Source organism: Rhea pennata, chromosome 2 (assembly GCF_028389875.1).
Source record: "Rhea pennata isolate bPtePen1 chromosome 2, bPtePen1.pri, whole genome shotgun sequence".
Classification (NCBI taxonomy): domain Eukaryota; kingdom Metazoa; phylum Chordata; class Aves; order Rheiformes; family Rheidae; genus Rhea; species Rhea pennata.
In genome coordinates, this window is record NC_084664.1 from 35,979,836 (window position 1) to 36,002,536 (window position 22,701).

At 37.8% G+C, this 22,701-nt stretch overlaps 1 protein-coding gene across 2 annotated transcripts; it reads left to right on the plus strand.

Moving 5' to 3' along the window:
• The first annotated feature begins 5,394 nt into the window (after positions 1 to 5,394).
• Positions 5,395 to 21,596, plus strand: CCDC126 (coiled-coil domain containing 126). Of its 2 annotated transcripts, none has more exons than XM_062569228.1 (5): positions 5,395 to 5,471; positions 13,850 to 13,984; positions 16,054 to 16,182; positions 16,814 to 17,216; positions 19,929 to 21,596. In XM_062569228.1, the coding sequence occupies exons 4-5, from the start codon at positions 16,979 to 16,981 to the stop codon at positions 20,108 to 20,110; spliced, it is 420 nt and encodes a 139-aa protein (XP_062425212.1). In that variant the 5' UTR covers positions 5,395 to 5,471; positions 13,850 to 13,984; positions 16,054 to 16,182; positions 16,814 to 16,978; the 3' UTR covers positions 20,111 to 21,596. The 2 variants fall into 2 exon arrangements, with proteins under 2 accessions (XP_062425212.1, XP_062425213.1); XM_062569229.1 differs by lacking the exon at positions 5,395 to 5,471 and adding an exon at positions 12,393 to 12,569.
• Positions 21,597 to 22,701: the final 1,105 nt, after the last annotated feature.

Below are 22,701 nucleotides of genomic sequence, written 5' to 3' on the forward strand. Positions count from 1 at the left end.
CGCGCGGGCGGCTGCCCGGAGGGGCGCGGCGCGGCGCGGCGCGCGCGGGGTGTCGGCACGGGACCTAACGGCCGGGAGAGGCCGTTGCCGCGGCGCGGGCGTCCGGCTCGCCGCCCCCCTCAGGGCGAATTTCAGGGGCTGCGGTGGGTCGAGCTGCGCGCCGGCCGGCCCTCGGGGGCGCACGCCTGGGGGCGGTGAGTGGTAACGGCCCCCTCGGGCCGGCCGTGCCGTCTCCCGAGCTCGCTCGCTCGCTCCCGGCACGTATTCGTGGAGAGGCGCCGCTGTCAATAAAACCGTCAACGCAGGGATGTACCGCCCCGATTTACCCATCTTTCACCCTTCAGTCTCCTCCCGCTGTTCTGAATGCAAACGCAGTCTCTTTCATAAAGTCTCTTGCACATGGTAACGATCAGCTTCAGTTTTCATCTTTCATTATCATTGCCCACTCATCTCTTTTTGTTTGTTAATTCTTGGAAGTTTCACTTGCAGGCTGTGCAGGAAAGTATTTTAAAAGTTGATGTATTTAAAATGGCACACTAATATATTTAGACCACTGTTATCAGCGTTTTGTTATCACAAATGGTTATTTACTGCATAGGGCCGGAAAGGTTGCTTTCACTGCAAGAAGAATTTGATAATGAAACCATGTTATTGGATCTCGAAGTAATCTGGGAAAGAAAGGCTTATATTCTTCAGTGCTACAGAAATTAAACAGGATATTTTACTCGCAGTCTTGAGCATTTTTTTTAATCTGAATTTCACTTGAGAGCTTATCTTCTATACTCAGTCATATCACAGGGGCTTTCTTATTCCTTCTCTGTGCTTTTGATAATTCTCCCTCTAGCACACATGGTAGCTACAACAGCTAATACCTTGTAGTCAGCAGAGGCTCAGAATGAAGGGCAAATAGGTAGTTCCCTAGGGCAGATAATTTCCAGAGGTGACACAATAGCTAGGTTTGCTTTTGCATTCATTAGAAAGTCAGAACAGCAGGGCAAAGATTGGTGGCCAGCACTTACTGCTGGATTGCCCTTTCCAGAAACAGCACTCTTGCCCACTTTCCCAGCCTCTGGCTAGTAGCAGAAACAGAAAGCTCAACTACCGCTCTGTCCCAGCACTACCTCTTGCCTGTACTTCTCCTGGGGTAGGAGCTTCCCTTTGAATCGCAACCAATTGTCTAAATTTGTGTGTGCCATTGACACGCCTGCATCACCTGAGCATGGTTACCTTCAGCCCACCATGGCTGTAACCAAAGAATGACTAGCTTACCTGACCTTACAAACCACGTAACTGAGCACTCCTACAAATATTCACACTAAGGAATGGGAGACCTTAGAGAGTGATTCACAGACTAGAGATGGATCCCTAGAAATCCTCCTGCTCCAGGAAGCACATGTCCAGGCTTTGCACAATAACAGCATCTGCAGCTCTGGTTGGTTCTCCTTCTTCCACAGCCCTTGACTTAGGTTTTTCAACAGCTTCTGTGTCAGCACAATCACACTGGCAAGGTCCCAGCTGCAAAGCCCTGCCTACACTGCTCGTTCACATACAGCTCCTTCCAGAGATCCTAACAGAGCCTTGACAGATAATGTCTTTTAGGAAATGATTCTTATTGTTTTCTATCTGAACCCATAAATTATGATTATTTCTTATATCTTATTGTAAATGAAAGGCTAGAAGTGTATGTGCCAGGTGTACACTCTTTTTGATTGGTGAATCAGAAGCAAATAACCAATTAAAAACTAAATTAGATCCCAATGCTAAAGCAGGCAGTATCAGAGAAAGATCCTGTTTGTCCTCTAGGTTTGCAAAATATTTCATTTTGGCTAGAAGCTTCTTAAAGGTCATTCATTCAACACGTTTTAGTCAATGTCTTAGCCAGTTCTTGCTTAACTGCAACTAAATTCCAATCTTAAAAGGCTAGCCTAACTTTTAGCCTCTGCAGATGTCTTGTTTTCCAAAAGACATTCTGAATCCATGCCATAATCTGTTTTTTTTCTTTTGTGCCAGCTCTATTCCATTCAGCTCAAGGAGATAGATTTGCTTCTCTCCTCTTCCAAGTGTAACTTTATTAATAAAGTACTTTCTCTACTGCAAGATCACATATAGTTCTGGCCTAATCTGATTTTAAAGCCATCTGATATTACCTCTAATCTAACTCCAGAAGGATGTAGGAACAACAGGGAAAATAAAGGGATAAAGGGCAAGCTTAAATTCTAAGATGAAAAGACTTATGAGTCTTCTGCCATAAGGCAAGGCACTGAAAAAAAATAGCTGACTGAATACATAATGATCACATTCAAAAAACAAGATGTGGAGGGAAGGAGAAGGCTAGCAGAATACAGGACAGAGACATCTTTTTTGTTAACATGTACATATTTAACATCTAGACATAGCCTTCATCATGATTGCATGTCTGAGAGTTATACTAAAGCACACATTCAAGATGTTTTACATTATTCCAGTAAGATTTTTTTATTGCTACAATCTTAAAATGCTATGGCAATTAATCATAAAATAAAAATGTTAGTTTATATTTTAAATTGAAAAATATAGGCTCTTTTCACTGTGTTTTCCATAACTATTCTGCCTTTGTTCCCTGCAGAAACTTCACAATAGTTTCCTAGTGTATAAAACAAATTATTCAATATATACATATATATTGTGATTCTACTTTTACAGTCTATTAGTTGGTGAAACTGCAAAGTTGATCTGTGCCTCTAGGAACCTCTCTGCTAAATGAAGATAGTTCAAATACAAACAAAACAAAACAAACAAACATACAAAAAAGGCAGTCTAAAGGATATACTAGTATGATGTACTTATGTACTTCAAGTATCCCTCACAGAGTCTTTTAAAGTGTATCATATTATTATATTGTTGTAATACACCACCAGTCTTACTATGATATTGAGTATATAGTATGTGAGTATATGCAATTTGGGGAAAATGGTGCACTGTTGTGGGAAGAATACAAAAAAGCATCTCAGATCAGTCCATATCTCTTAACCCAGAAAGGTATAAACTAGTGGTAAGGAACAGGAAGAGAGAAAAACAGGAGTGGCAGTAAGACAAGTATAATGTTGCATATATACTTATCTAAGAATACAAAGTGGAGGCTTAATTGGTTATGTAAGAACAGGTATATTAATCAGAAAGAGGCCATTTTATAGTTATTACTATTAAGCAGTTCTAGTATGTTGTAGGAGAGAAGATTCTTAAAATATTTGAACAAAGGAGAGTAATGTCTATGTGTGAGAAGCACAATCTATGGACAACAAATGGCATGGGAAAGGAACAAAGATAATGTTGCAACAACAACTTATTTTTGCTTTTTTGTATTTTGAAAAAATAATACAGAACACTGCAAATTTTTAGCACTGCAATTTTGGGCATTTTTCTATCCCTAAAATTAATCCTGAGAATAATATTATAACAGATATGAGGGCCATGAAAATCCTATTAAGCTTTGATTCTCACATCTCTCTGAAGGGAAATAAGATGAATTTGACTGATATTATGTGATACAGTTTTTATCACACATTTTGGAAAAGAGGAAAAGGTATCATATAATGTTGTGAGATGCAGCTTTGTGAAAGAAGATGACCTAATATGTAAGGCCTCTAGGCAATAGGAATTATTAGGAGTGTTATTAGGAGCTGGGAGTCAACTATCAACAGAGGATATGTTTATAACGGAGTCAGATTTCTTAATACACTTTTGTGATCACCACAAGCAAATCTTCCCCTGATTACATCATAGACTGACTTCCTCTTCTCTCCTTAGTATGTTGTAATACCATATAAATTATAATTACAATTGATTTACTACAAAGATATTACAGCTGTTGACTGCATGTCTGAGAAAATTAAGGATTAAGCACTAAGCAAAGGGTACAGTAATAAATGTCAGTAAATAGCTGTACTGAAATGCTTGTTACCCCAAGTCTGTTTCAGTCTGTTTGAACCTCTGCTATACAGAAGAGGAAATCCTAACTAGAAAATACCCACAAAAAATGATGAAGCAATTCTACTTTAGAAAATAATTCCAACAACAATTTTATTGGTGCTGCACAATATACAGTCAATCTGTTCACTCAGAAACTTACCTATCAAATGCTTCAATTTTTAATTTTTGCATCTCCCCAATGTTGCCTAATTCAGCAAGACTTCCTTGCATGTAATGAATTGTATAATCAAATAAATACATCATTCCTTTAATGAAGAATTCTTCTGAATTGTGTGGGAGTAGAGAGTTTTTAAACGTTGCCACCAGAAACTATAGCCTTCTATCCAGTTCGAAAGTTGCACAATTTTCTCAAATTTAAATCAATTTTCAACTGAACACCATTTTTTTCCAGACCAAAAAAGAAACAAAAAAACTTTTCTAAAATATTTTTGAAAGATTGAAATAAAGGACTGCAGACTTGTCAACATTATAAAAGCTACACCAGCTTTTATAAATATTTCCATATTTCCAGTAAATATTTCCATATAACTGATGTACTTGTTGACATGGTATCACTGACCAACATTTTTTTCTGTTTACTGAGGTTTAGGCCACTAACCTCTCTGACACATCAATATCCTTTCTTCTAGAGCAACAGATCTAAATGCTGACTTTTCCTGCATCTAACCATGCACAAAAAGATCGATTTGGAAATCACAGAGGAATCAGATAGCCTCTGCCATGTACTGCAAGAGAGGAAGAGCGGTAGCACGGCACAAGTGTGTGTGTGCGCCAAGTACAGGGAGGTAGAGCAGTGGTGTGATCAGCCAGTGTCAGAAAGCTTTCTGTAACTGTGCTTATTTTATAGAGCATAGGGCCATGCAGACAAAACGATGTTGCAAGCGGAACCTTCCAAATACATCAACTGGCAACAACTGACCCGTAATCCACTTAAATAGATCACCCCGTGCACATCCGGACAACCCTGAAGAGCTCAAGCTACGGTGAACTAAAGCTACTTGTGAAAGTGAGCACCGGCACTGATGTTCACATTTTGTTAATTCTATGAACATTTCAGTGGAAGCCTACGTACGGTCAAGGCCACGGACAGCCCTGCTTCCACACCAGTTGTGTGAAGCGGTGGATACTGATAATGGCCATATGGAGAAGAGCCACATGGATAACGGCAACCTATCTGCGCACCACACCAGAGAGGAGGGACTCGTTCTGAGAGCCCTCATTCCCTTAGGCCGTCAAAGGGCGCAGATTATACCCTTCCTCTTTTTGTAGAGGCCTCCTAACTTCTGAGGGCAGCTTTGAGCTACGGGCGTCAACGGCGACGCACAGCCCCCAGGCCCGCGGCGGGGAGCCGGGCGGGCGGGCGCGCATGCGCATGCGCCGGGCGCGGGGCGGGGCAGGGTTGCGGCAGGCCCCTGGGCGGGGCGCGAGGCGGCGCGCGGCGGAAGCGGAGCGCGGGGCGCTCGCTGCTGGCAGCTCGGGCGGGGCGCGGGCCGGCGGCGGAGGTAGAGCGGCCTGGGCGGGGGGGGGGGGAAGGGGAGGCAGCGCGCGCCGCGGTGAGGCGCCGCCGCCGCCATGAGGCGCGGCCGGGTGGGGAGGGAGAAGAGGGGGAGCCCTGCCCGCGCCCGGAGCGGCGGCGGCGGCCCCGGGAGCCCCCAGCGGGCCGAGCGGTGGCCTGGGGGGCGGCGGGGTGTCCGGTGTGGGGCCGCCTCGGCGGCGGGCGCCCCGTGGCGGCGCCCCGGCGGCCGCTGCGCCTTGCTGCAGCCCGCGGGCTGCACCGCCGCCTCGGGGTGTGATGCGGCGCCCTTGGCCGGCCGCGAAGCGGTGGGAGAGGCGAGGGCTTTTCGTGCGCGTTGTGAACGGGGGAATGCGTGCGTGTTGTTAAGCTCTGCTCTTGAAGGCCACTTCTGTGAAGACCACCTGAGGCCTGTAATCTTCTTAACCGCGGTTTTGGAGAGGTTCTTAACCTTTAACGTGTTTCTAGGCACCTTCACGTACATCAGTCAGTAAGGCAGAAACATGCTGTTGCTTTTCTCCGAGTAGATGCAAGTACTGTTTTCAGATAAAGCCTGTTGATCTTTAAAGTGATTTGTTTTGAAACACCGGGAGAGATGTTAAAATATGTCAATTTGATAAAACCTGAGCAAACCTAGAACTTGCTCAGGACTTCCTAAAATACTTTGCGGTTGCCTTCCTCATTTGCAATGGCCTTTCTGTCATAACTATGACTGCAGTGACTCTGCAAGATTGATGATTTTATTGTACTGTCAGGACCTAACTTTCAAAGGGGCTAAGCATACTTAGCATGATATCGTGGAACCTGGAAGGAAGAAAAGCTGTATGTTTAATCTGTAGCAGGATCATTCTTAATGATAGATTAAACGATCTTCTGAAACTAACAACTTTTTGTAGAAACCAACAGACAAAACAGTTGTTTAATGTTAGGAGATTATATAATATATAAAACTTCCTGTTTATGTCATTTAATTATGTCATTTAATTTAAAGGTCATTTAATTGCTTTTATAGCAATTTTATAGCTGCAGAATAACTGATGATATTCTAAGTATGTGTTTTACCTTGCATGAAATTTATTTCTATAAATATTTACAATGTACAAGCATGTCTCTTCTGTATTTCTGTAGCCCAGTTAATCATTCATTATTACTAAACTTCCCCTCCAGTTTCCTAATCTAACATTATTGTATGCTGCGAATTCTCTTTTATGTGTCTCATTATCTGAAAGATACTGACAGCTGGAACTGAGTGTGATTTCTGGATTTGTGTGCCAGAAAGAAGTTCAGAGAGGAATTTTTGTTCTTTCTTGTGACATGATATGGAGCCTCTTTACTGCAGTTTAAAACAGTTTAACAATGGCTATTTTTTCTTAGTGCATGGATGGATTATGGGGAGGGGAGAAGTGACAGTTTTTCACTTTGCAAGGTGAGCTTTCTTAGGAATCGTGACTTTTTTCAATAAAACTGTCAGAATATGAATACAACATAATAGCTAAGCATATATGTGATTTGCTCTAATGCATTGCAATTTAGTGTTTATTGTAGAGCAAATGTCATGAATTGCTGTTTCACTGCTCAAAAGAATATCAAAGAAAGGAGACAAGGAAGATAAAAGCAATTTACTGTAAGTAGCATGTTGTTCTAACCTCATAAGCAGAGGGATTGTAGTTTTAGGTCAAGCATGGAAGGTTTTTTGCTACCTTTTCTCCCATTTTGATGGCTGGAGATAACCCATGTGTATAAAGTCTGAATTATTCTGGCCTCTTTCTGTCATTTTGTATGTTACAATATGTAGTTATTTAATAATTCATTACAGTTACTTGACAGTTCCAGGAGTTTAAGCAATTATGTTGGAATTCCTTTGGTCTAGTAAATAGGTCTTCTTCCTAAACCTTTACAGATATTAATAAAGCTGCTTTCAATTCTTTTAGCTTTTGTATTCTCTTCTATTAGAGATGCCTCTTTGCTTCCAGTTAGCTGAAGGAGCTGTTGGCTAATCACATATAGTTTAGCTTCTGAGTTGGAGGTCATTTGACTGCTAAAAGTAAAATATTTCCCCTGGAGATCATGATCACTTCTCATACCTTCTCCAAGAATAGTTAAGGACACTAGTTCTTGCATCTCACCCAAACTGTAACTAGGATAAAAGCGTGCTGTCAGCTTAAATTGTCATCTGTGTAATCAGTATAACTGAAGTGTCAAAAATAGCCATTAAGTTGTTTCCAGTAGTCATCAAAAATCTGACGTACAACTCAATCATTTAAATGAACTTATGTTGTCCTGGTGCAAGTTTACTGCTAAAACGTACTTGACCTGGTATTTGTTATTTGACAAGCTTTTTCTGCTGTTTGAAATCTTGTACTGTTAGATGGCCAGGATTTTGTTAGCTAAAATATTATTAATAGCCTTCTGTATCTTCTTGTAGCATTGTCAACTTTACAAACACATTATTTTCTTTACCATTTGCCTATGTAACGCAATCTTGACAACTAAATTCAAAAGGGCTTAAAAGGTATTGCACTGGAGTAGAGAGGGCAAATTTAATTTGTCTGGTTACATTACAAGGAACCTGCAGAATTCAAACTGAGTAAAATTTGTCCACCGAAAGTACATTTTAGTGGTAAAGTTTCAATGCCCTTTTTTGTTACTGTTCTGTGGGATTAGTATTTTCAGGATGCTCCACAGTGTATGTGTACGACTGGTTCTACAGAGGCAGTCTTTCCACCATTGCAGCAATAACTTTGCTAGTTCCCTTTAGTTCTTTAAAATAGTTCTCTTTAAAATGTTCACTGAAAATGCTTCTCTCAGTAGACTGCATTTATGATCTTACAAGTAAGGCTCTCTGCAGAACTAGCTAAAATTAGCTTAACCTCATGGCCTCAGAAGGAAGTTTTGGTTTCCTATGTGATTTGGAAGGTGTGTTACAAACATAGCTGTGAAATTTCATAACAGAACAGGGGTACTTGTTAGGTCTTTGCAAGGGAATAGTTGTCATAGTCCAGTGTTAAACTGAAAAAAAGAATTATGGCAATTCTACAAAGACATAAGAGACTAAGAAGGTACCTGATGCTTTGTCATAATTATGGTTCTGATGAGCAAGGGTCTTACTGTAACCATCTGAAAGACAGTGATAAAGCATATGGAGAAAAGTGTGCCAGACAGAAGGAAGATTGTTTTTTTGAAGAAGCTGATATGGAGATGTGGGAACATTTTGAAGCCCAGATGGACCTAGTGGGAGGAGGGGAACTTCAGCAACTATAATATACTGTCCCCATTGATATATTCTTTCTTTAATTTTCTTTACAACCTTTGCCAAGTCATTTTCCCTCTCAGAATCTTGGATGGCTGCCCACAGGCAAGGAACAAAGAAATTCTGTTTTTAAGTAGTTGGTTTATTTTAAAAGCATGCACTGACAGTAGTAGGCAAAATAAAGGGAAAAAAAACAGGTAGGTTACTTTAAGGAGCCAAAAAACATTTCCAAATGCATTCTTAAGCAGAATCCTTAGACTTAATGCAAAGTAAAAACAGTTGTCAGAGAAAATGTTAAATAAAAGCAATGCAAATAGGATTCCGTGTGTTTAACCTGTATTTTATTACATGTATTTTCAATACAAATATTACTTGTATTTGTATTGAAATACAAAAGGCAATCTAGTGTTTGGGTACTCGTGTGAGTACCCTACCTTACGACAGAGCCATTGTAAACTTGTGAGTTTTCAAATCTAAAGCAGTATTTTTTGCTTTCAACCCAAAATCCATCTACAAGACAAGTTGTTTGTGAGCTGCCTTTAGAGATTCATAGAAGATAAAACTGTTGGTGGGTTAAGGCATGTTTTTTGAGGTAGTCATAGCAGCTAGTAAGCACTGACAATACCTGCTTGCTTCAAGAGCTGTGACTTACATTGGCCCTTGTATCTTTTTGCTGCACTGAGAAACAGGGAGGGGCAGAAGCATGTACTGAGATTTTCTTCACTCTTTTTTGCAGCACTGTGAAAGAAACCTATAGGTATTTTTGGTAGTTACTTTTGTGTGTGTGTGTGTGTGTGTGTGTGTGTGTGTGTGTGTGTGATTTCCTTAAGGCTAATAAAGTTTTTATATGATTTTCTTTGGGATGTCCCTTAAGGGTAGTCCCTGAAAGTCAGTTAGCAATAAGGCAAAGGGGTTTCCCCTCTCCTCCAAATTCCTGGGTAATTCCAAGTCTAGAGCGCACAGAGGCAGGGAATGAAGGAGCACATGTTGTGGGAGGAGGCATAAAGATGGATGTGCTGGGAAGGGCACCAAGCATTAGGCATTAGGCTCCTTTGGCTATGCATTACAAAATTGGTATAGAGCAACTGAAAACTGCAGTCCAGGCAGCAGCCATCGTTCTGGTGGATCATCTCTCTCTGGCCCCCCCTCTCTCTGGCCCCCCTCTCTCTCGCCCTCCCTCTTTTTTTTTTTTTTTTTTCCTGGAAAGATGTCATCTTAGCCATTTTTAAGATAGCACTGTGTTGTTAGTGCTGTTCTTCTTTTACGTCAGCCAGGAGATAATACTATCAGTTGTTTTCTACTGGATGGTCTATGATGCAGTTTGCAAAGGCCCTCAAGCCTCATCAGCGCACAGGTATAGCATTTTGATGGGCTCTGATGTATCAGACTTTGCTAAGGTTTTTCAAAATAGGATACTTTGTTTTTCCTCTCTGCTGGTGATGTTCTTCTATTGACTTCACAAATTTTATAGTGAAAATAACAGGCATGCTTAACACGCTGAGAGTTGATCTTGTCAAATAACAGCTCAATCATTCTTTCAGTCTTCTAGGGACATGCATTAGTGTTGGTTGTTTGGCTCTTAGTAGACTTTTCTGCTCTTTCATGATGCTATGCGGTTTGTGTGTACCTGATTAATGAACCTGGAAACCAAAGGGTGATGTTGATCTGCGAAAGTTACCATTGCATATATATCAGGACAAGAAAATGGTTTTACTGGCATCACTTGTTTTTAAAAATGAGAACTGTGATCCTTTCCTGAACACTGATTTTAAATGTGAATGAAACATGCAAAGTGATTTGTTAAAGGAATTGTGTGTGTGTGTGTGTGTGTGTGTATAAATGTATATAATATATATGGAGAATTCAGAAGAGGGAATTTGAGCATGTGTTTTTTTTTAATTATCCCATTACAGTTGAATTAAATGAATTAAAAGTTACTTTTCTATCTATTATTTTCTATGTATTGCCAAGAATCATTGTCCTGTGTAAGAGGATACACTTAATTTCTTTGGGCACCTGGTTGTCAGCTGCACCCTATGCAGATTTTTTTACTACCAGACTGATAGCCACATAAGATCACAAACTACCAGCATGCAAGCACTGCCAGAGCAGCTCTGATTTTTGGTATTCCTGCTCTGAGAAAGTCTTAGCATGTAGCTCCTGGAATCTGTGCTTCAAGGTGCTTATTTCATAATCCCAGTGATTAATTGGTCCATGAACACATTAAATAATTGTTCTGTGTTCTATTTCTTTTTTTTTTCTAATCAGTCATTCTTTAGACTTCTTATTTTCATTGCTGCACACTGACTGCTCTGATAGGTTTACAAATTCAAAAGAACTAGTCTCAGAATGATCTGAGGACTGTTGGTCCTCAATGATTAGCACAGTGTCTGTCAGTTGAGTGACCATGTGGTGAAATGTTGGAAGATCAGAAAACAAAAGAGAATTTTTGTGGGTCGCAGGAAAATGGGAGGGAGGAGGGAAAATCTACAAAGATGCAAAAAAAGAAAAGTAATAGGATAGAGATAATGAAACTGTGAAAACAGTGTTCTGTAATTCGCTGCAATTTTTTTTCCCCGATGCATAATATTTTGGATATTGAGATGAATTATCAAACAGCAGCATTTATTGTTTACTAATACAGTCCCTCACTATACTGAAAGATGTTTGATGCCAGAAATTAAATAGAAATTTCTAGTATGGACACAATTTTAGTATGCTGATTTTAAATCTTTAATGGCTTCCTAAATTTGTTACACTTCCACCGAGATCGTAATAAATTCTAATTTGTATATTGTACAGTTATTTTATAGTGATTACTAATGGTCAGTTTCTACTTGCCCTGTCCTAATTTCTGTCTGCTGTTTCTCCCCCCCCCCCCCCCCAAGATTTTTCCTTCCTTTGTGTCTTTAGGTGCATACAGCCTCCTATGATTATATCTGGCATCTCTCTCTCTTTTTTTTCTTAATCTCTGTCATTATAAAATCACTTTTTCTGTTTATACAGTTGATAATTATCATTATTCACAAAGCCAGACTTGCTTTTGAATTCACTGTGTCAAATTTGCTGATCATACTTTAGCAGTGAGGAACAGGTTGATACTGTACCAACTGTACCATTATGGTACTAAGTAATATCTTGAGTAAAATTCCCATTTATCAAGATTACTTTCTTTATTATATTAGTTCTTTAAAGACCAAAATATTTGTGTAGGTCTTTAGGCTATTACTAAGGAACTACTGCCTCAACATTTGGTATAATATGTAAGCAAAGAGGTGATTTCGTTGCACAGTATTCTAATGATACTATTTTCAATGCATTTTATTTTTGGCCTTATCCTTAAAATGTCTTGTAATCTTGAGTTTAATAGGATAAATGCAGCTCTGGTCTTCTGAATATGGCTCTTGGACTTTTTTCTCTGTTGTTTCCTCCTTTTTGGCTCTATTTTGTAACCAATTTTTGTTACACTTTTGCTAAGGCTGTTTACTGCTAAGAATGCCTGATACAGAATTAAGGTTGCCTACTGCTTTCTTTGAACTAGTCACCTGCATCCATACTGTTCTTTTTTTTTTTTTTTTTTTCAAAAGTAGAAGGTACACATCAAACAGTTTTAAGCACAATTTTAATTTTTATCCTTCTGATGCTTGTAACCACTTATAGCAGTTCAGGAAGAGGTGGGTTCTTCTTGTGCAGACCAAAAAAATTCTGAGGAAAATGTACTAGTCTTCAGGGACCAGAGATGTGGAACCTGCCACTGCCACTTCTTTGTATGCCTTCACTGCAGTATTCAGCTGCCTTAATGAGCTGCCTGACTAGCAGAACAGACAGTGGAATAAGGTACACTGTAACCTTTTTAAGTATTTGAATATGCCTTGTTTTCATCATATCCTTCGGTTGTTTCCAAAGGTGTGTAAGGCTTTTCTTTGCCTTGGAAATTGTTAAGTGTTTGGTGCTGTACATGAATGTTTTCTCTGGTATTTACTGGGAATATATAAAGCAGAATCTAAAGAAATCTTTGCAACAAGGTAGAAATAAGTTGTTTTGCAAGAATAGGTTGATTTCCATGAAGTACACACAGTGTTCAAACCGAAGTCTGGTGTTACTGGTTAGTTAAGCAGCGTAAGAGATACTGAAACTTTGCTTTAGTACAATATTGGATTGGATTTTTTTTCCTTTGGTCTCTGTTTCTTTTGTGTCATGCTCTCCTAAACACAATTTATATGTGATTTTCGTGTTGGAATACAGCTCGGAGGATAGTATTATGACAGTATTTGGGGGAAGATGGGTGCGTTACTTCATTTTGTTTGTTGTCGGATGAGTGTCATTGTCTTCATACTGCTGGACAATGTCAACTCTACATTTGGCAGGTTTCTTAAACTACAGTTTGGCAATAGCAATAATGAAGAGAGCCAAACTCTTTATATGTTTATGAAAGGTAAATGCAACTTTTTTTTTTGAATTATCTGTGGTTGAAGATAAGTTTGAAAGATTCTCACTTTTTTCCCAAGCCCTGCAGTTGCCATTTTACCTGCATAGTCAGCTCAGTTTTCCTATGTTCCCTCCTCAGATTTTCGTATTCTATTTTGGTTGCATTCCTCCATCTTCATGATCTTCTCCCTTCTTTCTCAGTAGGGGTGGTAAGAATGTCAAAAATGCATAGCTCTGGTATATCCATTCTTCCTTTTACATAAGGCACTTCCACTGTGTTTGGGAGAATGGTAAGCCTGTGGTTTCTACCTGGGTTGAGCCAGTGAAGAAGAAAGTCTCAGCTTTCTTTTCCACTTGATCATGAAGTGGCAGGTAAGGAGGAATTGAGAAAAAAGATCACAGGAGATGGTTAGTTCCTTCTTCCTAAGATGCCACTCTCTCATGGGATACTACCTGTGAATTATTGAAAACAAAGGTCCATTGTGCAGACAAGTTTTGTTTAAACCAATAGTGTTCAGGCAAAGAAGTACTGACCCTTCAGGAAAGAGGTTCCCTGAAGGTCATCCATCTTATTTATTGTGCTTTGTTCTTCCTAATATGCATGTTTGCTCCTCCAGTTTTCCCTACTTGCAAATCAGTAGTATAAACTTGCTTTTCTTCTGTTGTTCTGCCCTGTGCAAACCTGGAAGGGTCTTGCGGACAAGAATGTGCTGTGGGATGCTAGAAGTACGTGTATTGTGAAGAAAGGAGACTGGATCTCCACAACTTTGAAATTGCACTGGAATTCAATAAAAAGCCTTTGCAGCATTGGAAAAGTGGCACAGGTACAAACCATTCCTTTCATTTTAGTACATCTTTCTCCCCATCCCTCTGTCCAGTGTCAGTGTTTGGGTGTTATGCCATATGCCCAGAAGACTAAATTTCCTTGCTTTCCACCAGTCTCAGTAGTCAGTGTGTGCACTATGAATCCAATATACATGGCAAAGACCCAGTCTGTAATTCCTACTGCTCCTTGGCAGGAGTTTACTCAATCTGTTCATCTTGGCTAGGACTCTGATGCTGGCTCGTGGTTTCATTTATAGTGTGACAGCAGTGTTATGCCCATTCCAAAGCTCTGTAGTGATATTGTCCGCTAAACTGTTTCAGGATGAGACTTGCGTGCAGATCTGTGCAGAGCTAAAAGTTACTGCAGTTCTGCAAAAAGGAGCTGTGTTATTTTCAGACCCCAAATAACAGAGACTGAAAATATTTGTGTATGTAAAACACAGACGTTTAGGGAGGGAGATTTGAAACCTGTGGTTTTTCTCTTTGAGAGAGATTGTTTGCTTGTGTGAGCCATCATGTGAATACCCTGTTTCTGGACCTAATCTGTAACTGTTTTCTATCGTGTATGACATCATTCAGGGATTACGTGGATGCGTAGTGATGCAGGTGCAGTTTATGCTTTGAAGCCTGAGTGCAGAGCCCTGGATTTGGCAAGAACTAGAGAAAAATGTCTTAGTTAGCTCATGCTTAGGGAGGGCTGTTCCAGGAAACCTTTAACCACACAGTTCCAAATATTCATAGCTGATACTACAGAATATGAAGTTTTTAATGGTTGGGTTTTTTTAACCTTGAAAACAGTTTTCTGGGAAACAAGTGAATTCTTTGAATGAAATAACAACCCACTGAAGTTATGGTGTCATATTAAGTTTATTGCACATTGGCAATTTGTCCATGTGCATAGTCACATCTCACAGAAACAGTAAAGTAGCATATTCCTCATTCTGTGGCTTGTGCTTGCCACTTCCTTTTACAGTAGGGTGTACTAATGTAAGACTTAGTGTCCTAGCAGTTACTACAGGGCATTTTACATGCAGTAACTTGCCACTTTACAGCAACTTTAGTGTCCATGTTCTAAACCGCTGCCACTGGTTTGGGATTACCGTTGTATTTAGATACTGTTTGGGTTTACCATTTAAGAATAGTTTTTTTGATTTTGGAGTACTTTGAAATTTTGCCACTTGAAGGGTCGCTTTGGCCTGTCTATTCAAAGCTTCCTCTGAAGAGTGAAGGTGGAAAGTAAGCAACAAGCACAACTGAGAACACTGAAGACACTTGCATTTGCAGTAGACCGAAGTACATTGGTGTAGGACCAGTTAAATTGGCCAAGTGAGATGATGAAAAACATTCTGGAGTTCTAGTTAGGTTTAGATGCATGGTTAGCACAATGAGAAATATGGCTTAAATATTCTAAACTAATCCTATCAAATAAAAATGGACACCTAAGTACCACTGTGGAAATCCCAGTGGGGAACTCTAATAAATGTGTAGCTGCAGTTTGGAAAGCTCTGATAGGAAAGAACAGAGACTAGCATAGAAAACATACTATTGTATAAAAAAAGTAGTTGGATTCAGACTACTGTGTGAAACAACAGTAACTTGCTCACAAAAAATGTTGAATAATGGGTAAAGTTTCAGAGGTGGCTGAAAAATGAGAAACTTGAAGTAATAATACACATGTTAAGAGACTTAAACCCCCCTCATTTGAGGAAAGATGAATGAGAAAAGGTAAGTATATAATATGTACATGTTTATCTGTATGTGATGAATCGGGAATGTCTACTCTCACTGTCTTACAACATGAAAAGGGAGACGTTTTAGAGAGATATTTTCCCAGGTGCTTTTTTTTTTAATCAATTCTTGGGCATTCAGGTGTACGTATTTATAATAAAACAGGACTTGATTTTTTTTTATTCCCTAAACAGTTGCTTAAAGTTAGATTTTAAAAATGCATTTTGGTTTTAAAAACATATGACTAAAGTGCTCAACTTCAGGCACTTCCACATGAAAATTTTAGTTTTGTTAGTCCTGCAGTTTTTTGTATTTGAATGTATTTTCTTTAAATACACAGCGCTCTGAAGATGCCTCGCTCATTGCTTCAAACTATCTGGACATTCATTTTTTAACTGCTGAAGCTTTCCTATCATTCGCTGTCTTTCTGAAGCCTTGATTTATTGAGGGATCAAAATTTGCTCCTATGGTAAGTTTTTTGTTTTAAGTATCATCAAAATGCTAAAAATGTGCACAACTTCATTTTGATTTTATTTCTGTAATATCAAAACACGAAAAGAAAAATTTCTTAATGCTATGCAAAAGCAGAACAAGATGATGCCCAAGATTAATCTAAGAAACTCTGTTCTATATTTTATTTTTTATACTTACTCTGTACTTCTAAGTGAAGAGCAAAAATCAAGTGGATGATTTCACAAGATCTTTCTTTGCGCAGATATATCTGTAAAACTCATTAAAATGTTGTGTATAAATTGAAAATTTTTAATAGATAAGTCTTACATGTCTTTTTTTATAGATTTGCGTTTTGTTTTAAATGTATTTGAATTTAATATGAGTTCCAATTATGGTATTTAAAATGCTTCAGGTGATTAGTAGAAGCATACATTTTGATTTTTTTGAGAATAAAAAAAATGGTAAAAATAAGAAGAGCAAGCCTTGTAACAACAGGCAAGATATAAAGATGAGTCTGCTTCTAAGATAGAAATCCACAGCTGTTTTATAGGTTGCGCAGTAGTATGACATCTAGGAACTGCTATTTGTCCTTGATCTCAACAAATGTAGCAGTTTTGAATAATCAAGTAATATTTTAAAAATTTCAGGAATCAAGACCAACTAAAACCAGGAAAAGATGTATTCAGGATGACCCAGCTGGAAGATTCTTCACTCTGTAGAAGTCGTCTTTTTGTTTAATATGTGACATAATTTGACTAAGTCAGTTTCAGTTTCTTATCTTGAAATACACTCACCTGTGGCCTTCATCAGAAATGATTTTAACATTTTCAAGAAAAAGCATGTCCCAGAAACTGAGTTTATTTTTACTAGTTTTTGGAATCGTTTGGGGTTTGATGTTGCTACGCTACACTTTCCAGTATCCCAGACGCCAAAGCAGCAGTGAGTTACGTGAACAGATATTAGACCTAAGTAAAAGATATGTCAAAGCACTTGCAGAAGAAAATAAAAATTTAATGAATGGTGGCAGTGGAGCTTCTATGGCAGGATATGGTAAGAGGAAAAACATGCTAGTTATTCGAATATTTTTTCCATGAAAACTATAAAATTATAATATAGCTTTTTTACTTTTTATCTTTTTCTGTAGAATATATACTGCTCTTTGAGAGCAAAAACTCCAGGATTAACTGATTCAATTTTAGCTTATTCATTGAAGCTGAAATTTAAGATGTGGTGCATGGTAACACTTGAGAACACACAAATTCTGTTTTCCAGTGATTTTTTTTTTTTTTTTTTTTTAAGATATGTCTGAATATATGATCACTTTTATTTTCAGGATTAACAGTAAAATTGTGAAATTGTGGCTTTTCTGAGTCTTAGTGAGGAATAAAAACATGCATGATATGAGAACTAAGTTTTAAATTAAATCATTTCAGCATTCCAGGTGCTCATTGCTTCTCATTGCTAACTTACTGCTTTTTTTATTATTATTTTTTTTCTCTGTAAATAATAACAAAATAAATGGTGGAAGGTAACATAGTGTTTGCGTTTGCAGCCTTGAGAGGGGCAATTATGAATTTAGCAGGTTCTCCCCTTGCTTTAGAAGTAGCAAGTACAGAATAAGATCTTTTGTCTCTTGAACTTTGATACTTGCAGCTGTGTACCTCTCTCTTCAATTTACCTGTTAGTTTGATGAATATGTGTCCAGTGCTCATGGCTAATTTTTACTAGAACCTGTGCCTGTTTTTTGAAATACGGAAAATATATTTTTGAGACTAAAGTTCTGAGTTGCATTTAACAAAACCATGAAAACATCTTGTCTTAGTAATTGTAACCCTTCAGCTTCAAGCCCATCATAGTTTCTCTTGAGGGAAGGCTACTGTGAATTCCTAGTTAATCTCCTAGGAATTAAGGTTGAAGAAACTACCTATCTGTGTCCTATCATAAATAATATATATATATATATATATATATATATATATATATATATATATATATAATATATAATATATGTAGTATATTATATAATTATATATGCACATAAAGGTAATATAAGGCTTAGAAAAAAATATGAAAAAAGAAAAAATCTGGTTTTATATTTGAAGATTTATATTAATTTTATTTAATGTAATAATAATATAAAAATATTTAATGTTTTGTTCTTAAGGAATCTTTATAAGGTGAACCTCTGCTGATAGTAAGATGCCCTTTGTAGGTGTCCTTATAGCAGGACTAACAGCAAAAATGTGTCTGAACTCTGCTGCTGCTCAGGAACCAGGAGGCAAGTCTATGCTGACAAGATGAGCAGGAAGAAATCTGGGAGGCTGGGAGAAGGAGGGCAGTACCAAAATGTCTTACTTTTATGGCACTTAGCAAGTGTCAAAAAATCCCATCATTTGTTAAGTTGATTTTATTCTTATTACTACTTGAAGTCCTCAATGGTTTCCTTCCTGGATTATTTTCTGGGAAATTAGATTAAAAATCTTATGTACTGCAGTTTTATATTGCTATATTTAAATCTGACAGAGAGATTTGCCATCTAAGGTTTTGTTTGAAGTGTAATAAAAAATGCAATGGTCAACTCTTGATCTGCATGCTGATCGTCAGACTTGCAAATTAAATAGACAGTACCCTCTCTCAAAACTCTTGAGCACAGAATAGTACTACAGAGCACGTAACCCACAGTGCATGTCATTTTGTCCTTTACAATGGCTATACTGTTTTTTGTTGTTCCTGCTCCAGTTGCAAAGCTGTTGTTTTTCAAAGGTGACTGTGCTAAACAAGAGGTAGTTGTTTTTATAGAGACAGAAAGACTGACTAACTTGAGATGGGTTGGGTCTTTCTTTCTCTTTCTTTCTTTCTTTCGACTTTTTTTTTGGGGGGGTAAAGGGGGTATTATTTCTTCAGTTTGATACCTGTGTGGTTTTGTTCCCTGTTTTTCTAGAAAATTAGAGCAGATTGTAAAGAATGTGTTGAGGGGAAATCTTAACAACTTGTAAAACCAGATAAGCTCGTTCATTTCTTCCAATTTTGAAAAGACTGTGGTATGAGTGTTGGCAGCGGTGTAGTTAGCTTTTGTGGAAGGTTCTATTAATAGTATTGTTTTTGTGTTCCAGAAAGTGGCTTTACAACACTCAAGATCTTTTTTCTATCTCTTTGTTAGTAAATACATGGGGATTTTCTTTCATTATTTTTCAGATCAATTTAGGCTAAACATATGCAAATTTTAAATTTGGGAGAAAAAGTAACCTTTTTTCTCTGCTTTGTGCCTTGCATTGATACAGCACTTTGTCACAACAATTTTTCTGTAGGGTAGATCCTCTGGTTACTTAGAGAAGTGATTAAGAACTAGCTTTTCTATGTTGGAAAGTGTTTAAATATTTTCTAGTGCTGTCCAGGGCTAGAAGGTGTCATAGCTGGGTAGTCTAGGCTGTAGTCTGGATGAATTTGGAAATACTGCCTTTGAATAGTGACCAGTTCCCTGGTGGTTATGTTCTTGCATCCTAATGTTTAATTGTCTCAGTTCACAGTTTACTATTATGGTGGTATCTTCCCTGTCTAAAATAACAAATAAATGGTATTAAAAAGTTTGAGCAGCTGTTTTAATTCTGTGTGTGTGTGTGTGTATGTATGTATGTTTGCTAATCTGTATCCTTTCCCAAAGAATATAAGCACAACAAATGTTAAGATGTAAATATGTCAAAATAGCAGTTCTTTTCCACACACATTTAGTAATAGGATCTATTTTTTTCTTGTTATCTTCAGCTGATCTTAAGAGAACAATTGCTGTTCTTCTGGATGACATCTTACAACGCCTGGTGAAATTGGAAAGCAAAGTTGGTTACATTGTTGTGAATGGCTCAGCAGCAAATATGACTAATGGAACTAGCAATCAAGTGCAACTGGCTTCAAGTAAACGTGTAAATGCAGCAGGCAAGGTTAGATAGCAAACAGGGCCACATTATGCTGCTACAGCTAGGGTAGGTCCTATTTAAGACAAGCTTTTTATCTCTGGCTGGAGCGAAGCAATAGTTGACTCTAAAAGATGTGTACACTGCTTTATTATAGAATGTGCTGGATATACGTAGGCCTAACTTATGTGCATAAGGTTCTCAAAGCATTATTTCGTTGCCTTTGAGCAGTTCTTCTAAAGTGATCTTTGTTGTCTTTAAAGATATTTTGATATCATGATTTGGTGTAGTATGCCATAGGATGCTAACAATAAATGGAAAGCATTGGGAAATGTATAGGTAGGTTTCTAAATATATTTATTTATAAGTGCAACATATCTTTTGGATAGGTGGCAGTATTGTAGCTTGTTCATTTTTGTGATCTGCTTTAAACAGAAGTAACTAAGGAAAATGTATTGCTAAACTGATGTTAGAAAATGTATATACTTACAGTATTTTGTTACTCATTTATTTACTAACATGATATTAAATTGAAGATAACATTGGGGGTAATATTTTAAAATTGTGACCCAAAGAATGTCTTTATTTGCACTATCTGTCAGAATAGTAGAGAGAATTTACTGTATATTTAAGAAAATCAGTTATAATAGGGAAAGGTCTTGGGTAGTAACACTGTCCACGTATATCCTTGGGCCAGAATTAGGGCAGTTAGATTATGAAAAGCTAATCATATAAGATATCACAGGTGATGTTTATTTCTTAAAAAGGTATTTAAGTGTATGTATTTTGTAATTGCAGGTAAAAGTTATTTAAGTGATGAAATCAATTTTGAATATGTGAATACTGATAATTTTTGTTCACTGCTGTTTCTTTTTAATTTTTTAGTACCTTGCAATTTGTGATGAATATAGCACACCATCTCCCTGAACTACTTTTTTGGTTCAGGAGGGAGAGCAATGAATTAAAATGAAGGAAACATGTATCTCTGGATTTAAGAGATACATGTACTGAATACATCTTATCATGGAATATTTGAAAGCAAAGGTAATATTTGCCTTATATCTAAGTTAGCCTTACAGCAAAAAGAATTGCAGAGAGTATGCACTGTATTTCAAAATGTTATTCAAGTCATATGAAAGGTCACTGAGTCTGTGAGTGGGGGATTTTTTTTTTTTTAATATATACTAAACCATTAGAGAAGAGTGAGGGTATGTTCAGGCACTTTTGCCCAAATATAATGGTTATTAGATTTTCTTTGTGGGTTATATTTGGAGTGTTCTAATCCTATACTAAGGGGAAAAAAAAGAAAAAACAGAGGTGCTGGATGATATATCATCCAAAGTTTCGTGGGTTTCTTTTTCTTTGCTTATAATCTGGTTAAAAAAAAAAGAAAGAAAGAAAGAAAGAAAAATACACTTAGAGCCTTAGTTAGTATCCAGCTGATTTTTCTTCTGTCATACTGTGTGCGAACATGTACTTCTTTGCAGAAGGAGAAAAATAAATTTTTAATTGGACTTGTGAAGGCTCTTGTTCCTTTTTTTATTTTTTTAATAGTCTTGTCATTCTTACTATGTATTTCTAAATGTTTTAGGATTTGAAAATTGTGTGTCTCTGAACTTTAGGTTTAGTAGTAATCTGTCAGTGTGTTCAGCTTGTTCAGTCAGAGTTCTCTTGCTCTTGAAATTCTGATGTCTCTGCACTTTTCTCTGGTTAGAGGTAGTTAAGAGAGGAATAAAAATAAAATGACTGGTTTGGATCTTTAATGGGGAAGACAACAAAGAGTAAAGAAGATGGGTGCATAACTTCTATTGAATCTGCAAGTTTCTATTGACAATGTAAAAGTAGGTTCTTATATGCATCTATCTATGCTGAGTACTTATTATTTTGTATCAAGCAAAATCTTGGTAGTTTGTGTGCCTTTGTGCTATAAACATTAATCTGAGTAGATTTTGTATATGCATACAACGTGAGTTTTCTTTTTCTTGTAAGGGTAAATGAACAAAACAATATATTGAAGATTGTTAAACAAGCGTAACAAAAGTTGCTGGATGAGTATTTGTCACTATTGTGCACACAGATTATTTTATGCAAGGATTTTGGAGACTGATAGGTGGTATATACTGACTTATATGCAGTTATTTACTTATTTAGTAGTTCATGGTTCCATTAGCAAACAGTTGCTCTTTCAGATTTTAGTATTACATTGAGTCATTGGAATTAGATTGTACTTGGCAGATATTTAGATATTTAAGACCTATATCCTATGGTACAAATGTTCCATTGTCAAATCTAGTTGAAGCTATTGTTTATCAAGAAGTATATCAAAAACATTCCACTGTCAGCCTAAATCTAACTTTGTGAAACCAGTAGTATTAGAGCTCGATACAGCAGTATGTCAGTATCTGTGATATTAGTCTCTCCGCTTTCTTCACGGCCAGTCTCATTCAATGCTGTGTGGCTATGCTGTGCCTCTGTGCTCTCCCTTCACTGTCTGTCTGGGACAGTGCTACTGCCGTGATTTCTGTGCTCCAGAAGTTGAACTTCCTCCTTTTTGCTGTGCTGATAGCATTTATCAGAGGGGTAGAACTAAGTTTCAAGTGAGTGTGCACTAAGGGAGGGGCTTGCCC